The 8008-nt window shown below is 34.9% G+C and overlaps 1 protein-coding gene across 5 annotated transcripts in view; it reads left to right on the top strand.

Annotated features, from left to right (window-relative positions):
* The window catches only part of Spag16 (sperm associated antigen 16), a 948741-nt gene that overhangs the window by 683055 nt on the left and 257678 nt on the right, over positions 1–8008 (top strand). For all 5 annotated transcript variants that reach the window (XM_005396922.2, XM_013520779.1, XM_005396924.2 and 2 more), the window contains one exon: positions 4385–4450. In XM_005396922.2, coding sequence (XP_005396979.1) covers positions 4385–4450 — 66 coding nt within the window. The remainder of the gene's footprint in view (positions 1–4384; positions 4451–8008) is intronic.

The following is an 8008-nucleotide window of genomic DNA, read 5'->3' as shown; positions in this document are numbered from 1 at the left end:
TCTCTCTCTCTCTCTCTCTCTCTCTCTCTCTCTCTCTCTCTCTCTCCCTTCTTATTCTGATAGAAAACAGGAGGTTTCCAAATGTGAATTTAAGCTATTTATTATCAACAGATCAGCCTGTTATTTTCCACACACCATATCAATTTGGAGGAGAACAGTGAGAGGTACCATATGCATGCTCACATATGTACAGTGGGTTTATGTACTGTGTAAAAGGAAGATCAAATCATGAAATTCAGGGGTCTGGGGATTTAGCTCAGCTGCACAGCACCTGCCTGGCAAGCACAAGTTCATGAGTTCGATTCCTGGTACTGAAAAAAAAAAACCAAATTTATGAAATTCAGTTTTCTTTCCAGTTATGGGAAGGGGCCAGGTCGGTAGGGTGTTGCTCATAAATGCAAACAAATCTTGTGCAGATGATAAGGGGAAGATCTCTAGGCTTGCATCCCCTTGGGCTGTAAACAAATGCCTTAGGAGTAGTTGTTCCTAAATCTCTCCAGAGGTGTCTCTCTTTAAGGGCGCTGTACTTTTAAATCATTTTTAAACCCAGATGCGAGTACTTTTTTTCTCCCAGTAAAACCTAGTAGGTAGGATTAAGAGCTCTAACACAAGTACAGGCCAGGACCTGAAATATTGAGAAGCCATTGCTTCCCTTAGATCTGGAAGTGCAGGGAGGGCGAGCTGTACTGAGTGCTGTGTGTCGTGCTGAGGGACACTCCCTGTACAGCCAGTTCAGTAGAGGATGAGTCTACTGACCAAACCTACAGCTGAACAAGAAAGTGCCCATGGCGATTTACCCATCCTCTGATCCTTTGGCTTGTGCATCGGCCAGTGCTTTCTTCTGACCAACACCAAGCAGAAATGAGAGGCCCAGAAGCCCAATGCTACAGTTAGCAGAGAACAGGGTGGGCAGAGGACAGAGGCCCATGGTGACCAAATCTGAGGGCACAAAGCAAACCTCACAGATGCCTCTGAGAGCACTTAAGGAGGCAGACAGATACTCAGATCTGGAGCTCAGTGGAGGAGTACGAGTGAAGATGCTGATTTGGAAGTCCATCAGCGTTTCAGTTTTATATGTCTCTAATATTAAAAGCTAATATTTGTTGAGCACTTCTTTGTGCTAGCCAGTACACCAAAATTCCACATGCATTGGTACTCCATTAGTTCTCCTAACAAAGCCAAAGGTTCAATATCATTACCTCACTGTACACAATAGGCAACTGAAGCAAAGTAAAGCGAAGTAATTTGTTTAAGGTCACACAGTTTTTAGGTGGCAGACCCAGGAATCAAGTGCCACTCATTTCTGCACCCCAGGCTACTGATAAAAACCGTTATTACACATAGCTTCTTTGTCTGAGAGAATCAAATACTGGAGAGATACAGGTCAAGTCACATCATAATTTAAAAAAAAAAAACCCTTCTTAAATTTTTTCTTCTCCTTTGAAAGGAAACAATTCTGACAAGAATTCATTAGATAAGATATTCTAAATTTGAATGTCCTGGCTTGGGTATTTCTTTTGATGAAGGGTGTTTGCAGACTAGAATATTAGTAACCCACATATTCCCCTACCTCAAAAAGAGTAGATTCACTTTTATCTTGGGAACAAAGCTGGATAGAAAAGCTTTTTTAACTTTTCTTAATTCATGAAACATTTATCTCCGAGTCAGGTTTTGTTACAGCAGCACGAATGTGGCCCGTCAGCATTTCTGTTATAACCCCTTATTGCCAGGGCTTTTCAAGAGTTCCTTGGAGACTCTGCTTTGAATTAACTTGGCGTTCAGAGTTGGAATCAGAAAACTACATTTTCCTAACCAATTAATCAAATAGTTTAGCAATTCTCGAGTTAGGAGAGGGCCAAACCCAACAATTTTCTTAGTGCAAAAAATACCTTAAAGCAAATTTGCCAATTTAAAACTTTATAAAAATATTAAAACTCACTATACAATATAGCATTGTAGTTCTCAAAAAAATGAACTATTAACGTCCCTAGAATAAAATTGATAGTAATTATAGCATCTTACACTATGCCTGTTTGATGTTCTGAGTCATTTATTTCCACTTTGTGAATTGGGATGACTTGAAGTTCCCAGCATAATTAGTTTAAAGTTGTAACAGTATCCAGATATGGAGCCCTAAGAACAAGGAGTGCAGAGGATCCAGATAGAAAGGCAAAGTGTTTCTACATATATTTTTGTGAAATTTAAATTTATTTGAGGAACTTTTTTCATTCTGTGAAGTGGATTAATAACACACGTTGATACTATAAATAGTTATTTGAAATTTAACTTGATTAATACAATAGTAATCCTGAGGTCTAAGTTGACCTCAGTTATATAGAGCCTTCCCAATTTTGCTTAATTTAGAAATATTCCATGAGTGACCACCAAAAATGAGAGACTAACATAATGGCTTATCATTAACAGTGCCTTTGTGATTTTTTTTCTTACAATCTCTCTTCTAGCCTAAATATCAGGTAGTGAATGATAAAGGATATAGCTGTTTGGGTAAACCTATTCTCCTCCCAACTGACTTCTCTGAAGTTGCACTGGCATCTGTATTGTTTCAGAAGCATGCCAGAAAACTCTCACCTGTGGACTTTTTTTGCTCTAGCTTTTCTTTCTTCTTGGGGTACTCTCTTTGGGCTGTCTACTTCACTAACTCCCTACTACACATAGCCTTTGTTCAGACCTTACCTTGTGAATAGAGCTAAATTGGATCACTCTTTGGATGATGTTTTGACGTCAGTCACTATAGGGACAAGAGAAGTTACCTGCACATGCTCTGAAGGCTGGTGAAGTGAACTAACAATAGACAGATGAACAAGAGAAAAGGCGTACAGTTATTAATGTGCCTCTGCATGGAGATTCTTCAAACATGGAGATGAAAGAAGGGACAGACGGGTGAAATACCTTCTTCACTGGGGAGAAGGAAATGGGGAATGAGGCTGTAAGCAATTTCAAAGCTTTAGTAAATGACTTTAGTAAATGACTAAAGGAAAATCGATAGAACTCAGAGAAAAGGCACTAGAGTATAAATGACACCTCTTGGAAGGTGAAGAACAGACAGCAGCCATGCCAAAATCTTCCTAGGTGAGGTGACATTCTTCAGTCTTCCATCCAGGGATGATGAGACTTCAGGAAGTTCCAAGACAACTGTATTACTTTTGAAAGTTCTTCCTTCAGTCATGTTAAGGAACTTGGTGATAGCTTGATTCCAAGACTGGTTTTCCACTTCAGCATGTCAAAGTATACTTCTTTGGTCTTGTTCTCTGAGCCCCAGTATGCCATTCTCAGTATTATTGATATCTACAACCCTGTCAGACAGTTTTTTTAATATACTTATCATCTCCTAACACCTTTTAACACCTACTTAACAAAATATTTATCTTTAACTATTAGAGGATAAAGTTATCTGTGTGTTCTATTGGTTGAAATATACTAAACACTTAGAATTATGTGTAACAAATTAATTGCTTAAAAATAATTTGCTGAATGAAATCTGAATTTCAAAGCCCATAAAGGAATTTCCAAAAACTATTCCAGATGTAATTTTCCTGTTCTAAGTGATTTGAATTATTTCCCCAGGGTAGTCAAGAATTTCCTTTGAATGTTTGTGTCAAAATGAAAAGCCTTAGCTATAGACTCACTGTAGTGTGTTACAGATCCATCTCTCCGGGAAACATTTAAACTGAATTTTGGAAGTTTTTATAGTTAACTTTAATGTCTATAAAAGATAAGTGGAAGATAAATGTGAAGCATGGTTTCCCACAAATCATAACTTATTCTGCATTTTCAAATACCATTGTATAGATTTTATAACACTTTTGCCAGGCATGGTGGCACACACCTGTAATCCCAGCACTCAGGAGGCTGAGTCAGGAGGATTGTTGAGAGTTCGAGACCAGCCTGGGCTACAAAGTGAGCTCTAGGCCAGCCTGAACTGCATAGTGAGACCCTCTCTCTCTCTCAAAAAAAGATTTTACAACACTTTTATTCATGTGTTAATATTAATGCTAAAATCGGAAATTTATGGAATAAATTTTGATCCTATAATTTACAAAGAAAAAAAAAATAAAGATCCCTAGCCCCAACCCAGCAGTATTGAAAATGCTGTATTTTCAATACAGCTATGAAGTCGAATCATTTAGCAAGGATGCACCCTAGCTCAATGCACAAAAGCAAGATTAGTAGAATTTGTATGTAGTTACCAGTACCATGGTACCACATCCAACCTGTCTGTTTCTAATGCTTAATGGAAAAAATTAATAGTTTCTATCATGAGTATGTGCGAGTTTTATTAGTAGGCTAAAATACCTTAGAAATGATCTTTTGACTTCTTTCACACATCAGATGGAATTTTATTTTATCTCTGTTTGTCTTCCAGGGCAAATGCGAGCAGTCACTCTACGGGCACATGCATTCCATAAATGATGCCATCTTCAGTCCCACAGTGAGTTCAAGTCCCCCAGTAAACTATTTCTGTCTTTATATGTGCAGATGCACTCTTATGAAAAATTTCCAGGGTAAAATGATAACGACGCATTGGGGAGAATAACAATTTTAGAGATTAATTATACACAATGAGTCAATGATAGAAGGGTGCAGAATTTTAACACTCACATTCTCATACATGCAGACAATGGGGAAGAATGGGGTAATGAGGAATTCTCGTACTAAATTCCACTCACACATTTTTAAGAGCCCTCTGACTAATTTGGACTACAAAAAACTAAACAGGATATAGATTGCATAAAATTTAATGCAGAATTAAAAACATAACTAAAGCATATGAAAGGAACCTTGAATAAAAAAAAGTTAGAGACATAAAAGTTTTTCTCAGCTTACAACATATAAAATGATATCAAAAGTATTTTATCTGCAGTTTGATGTATTCAGATAGAAGGATGACTTCACCGATCATGAAAACTGCTAAACTTTGCTTTTTGCTGCTAGATTCATTGAGGATATCTTTAAAATTGTTCATATAATCATGGATGAATGATTTAACTTCCTATATTCTCAGATGAAAATGATTTGACTAGGTAGATGACCTCTCATGTCTTTTCGAACTCTACATGACTTCATTATATCTAACATTTTAATTTGTCTCTAAATTCCCAGTAGAGTGAGATCTTCTTCTATATCCTCTTCTTTTCCAACTAACTAAAAAACAAATCTGATAGATTACTTACATCTACCTTAAAAGTGACAGTGTAGTCAAAATTCTGTTACTATCATGGCGTTAGTATTACTTTAGAAATGTGAAAAGTACTCACTGAAAATTACATCTACTAAGGGAATAGTGATTGCTCCAGCTGAAACTGTGCTGATGTCATTCTCAGTCCTGAGAATTTTAATGATGGACTAAGCCACAATTATATTTTAATGGATTTGTCTTTGTAGGACCTGTTCCATTTAATAGACTATAGTGAGCCCATTAGTTGAAAAATATTATATTACAGATGGGTTCTAGATAACAAGTAAAATTTTTATTTCCAGCAGAGTATAGAGATATTTAAGTGCTATAGATCCATATGATATAAGATATTTATGCTAAAATTCTATTAAGGAGCTTATAGCTTCTCATGCCCTAGGAAAGTTAAATGGACTCTGAAATGAAGTAAACTAATAATTTGTAAGTTGTTCATTTTATTTTGGTAACTAATATCATACCTCAAAGAGACACACCATTCAACATTCTAAATAAGAAAATTAATAAATATTGAACTAGCCAAATGAGATTCATTGAATCAGCAATCAAAGGAAATACACATTAATTATATATATATATATATATATATTTCAAAGGGAAAAATGATGAAGATGAGTCCAAAGTGGCCAATGTTAAAGTAACGAGTCCACTTCTTTTGTTTTTTGTTTTTCTTCCAGTACCAGGAATCGAACTCATGACTTTGCACTTGCCAGGCAGGCACTGTGCCACTGAGCTAAATCCCTACCCCCTAATGAGTCCACTTTTGTTTGCATACTTTGTTCACATCATAATGACTATTAAAACACTATTCCTAATCAACTTCTTAAATCGTTATTGAAAATTTCTATTAATTTCTCCCTTCTTGAGTGCAAGTATTTTAAATCTTAAGAAAATGTTATGATAACTGACATTTATAAGTAAAATTCCTGGTCATATGTATTTTTTTCACCTATATTAATTGGTGTGAAAATGAGTCGTGTCACATACCTCCTAAATTAAGAAGGAGCAATACCTGCACATCTCAAAGACTTTCAGGGTGTCTTGAAAACATGTCACAGTGATGCAATTCCCATTTAAACACAACACCAAATTAGTAGTAACAAATGTGTGTATGATGCAGACATAGCTAATTGCTTGAAGCCTCTAGGCAGAGGTAGTCATGTTACATTATGAGCTAAAATTGCATATGCCTGGCTATATGAATGAAATTTTAGGAAAATTCTATAGCTGAGATAATTTGTAAGCAGAAATCACAATGTTAAATTCAGTGTTATCAGTCTAGCAATCAAGAGTCAGATAAACAGATATATAATAAGCAATATTCATGTGTGGTCCTGAAAAACTGTGTAAGTAGAATTGCATTTCTGTATTTAGATTAGATCTTTGGTGTCTTGATTTCTGATTTCTCATTGAAAGTATACATTTATTTTGAATCTATTTTTACAGTAATATCTAATAAGACAGACTTACAAAGGAAAACCCAAACTCAAAAGAAAGCTAAGAGTCATTACTGGAAAGACATTAATAATTTAATATAAGGAAAGATAAAAAACAAAACAACTATGAAATGCAGAGATTTATATATACACAGCAGGAAAAGTACTGTGCACACAGTCCTCTATACACAGCAGGAAAAGGATTGTTACAACACTATTCCTAATCAACTTCTCAAATCCTTATTGAACATTCCTATTAACTTATCTCTTCTTTAGTACAAGTATTTATTAAATATTAATAATGGTGTCTCTATTGAAAGGAGTCTCCTCTGGCTTCCATTTTCTAGAACACTGACCTTGCTAAATCTTTTCTTAGATTTCTTTCCATTTTACCTGTTGATTTTATTTTTCCACTTTACTCTTACCTTCAAATTAATCATACAGAGAAGTCTGTATGATTCATTAAGCATACCAATATATTTTATTATTTCATTGCCTACAACTGACTTGTTTACTTCCCCTCTTTAGTTTGAGGTTTCACTTTGTTCTTGCTGGAGAATATCCTTTGGAAGGCCATTTAGGTAAAATGTATAGCTAGTAAATTTTCAAGGTCTTTGTATATCTGCAACTGTCCTCATTCTCTTTTCATCCTCAAATTCCATTTTCTTGTGGCAATATTCTTGCAGATAAGATTCCAATTTCATTATGGATAATCTGTTATGATGTAATATCTTTGATATGATATGATGTAATATCTTTGATATTATATGCTTAGTTTTTCTGTGATGTGTCTACATGTGAATATTGTTTTTCTTCCTGTCTTTCTCTTATTTAGAAAGCACTTAGCTTTCTAAATATGAGTATCCTTTCCTTCTGCAGTTCTGGAGTTTTTTCAGCCATTATTTCTTTAAATATTGTTTTTTTTCAACTCTTTCTAGTCTGTTTTTTGGAAATTCCTTTTATATTTTTATTGAAATTTCTTATTTAATTCTATATTCCTTAACTTTTCATGCAGTTTCTATGCTTCCTGGTTCCCTCTGCTGCATTCTGACTAATTTCTCTAGATCTATCTTAAAATTCATTAATTTTTCCTTTGAGTACCTCCTGAGATTTTCTATTTTAATTATTATATGACTCATGTAATTTTTATTGAATTATTTTCAAATTTCCCTACCTTTGTTCCTTATGTCTAACTTAATTTCAGGCTTTATATTTTTCTTTTTTACCTTATACTTCATAATTTTGATGAATTTTTAGCCATCAGGCTACTTATGCATTTCTTATTCCTCCATATTTCCCAGACAATTCCAATACCATTTTCTCCTCATCTATTTCAATGTAAACTCCCAGGTGGACTTCC

The sequence above is a fragment of the Chinchilla lanigera genome, unplaced genomic scaffold (assembly GCF_000276665.1).
Source record: "Chinchilla lanigera isolate Chin_1 unplaced genomic scaffold, ChiLan1.0 scaffold00056, whole genome shotgun sequence".
In the NCBI taxonomy this organism is placed as follows: Eukaryota; Metazoa; Chordata; class Mammalia; order Rodentia; family Chinchillidae; genus Chinchilla; species Chinchilla lanigera.
The sequence above is the reverse complement of the archived record's forward strand: the minus strand, read 5'-3'. Positions and strand labels throughout refer to the sequence as shown.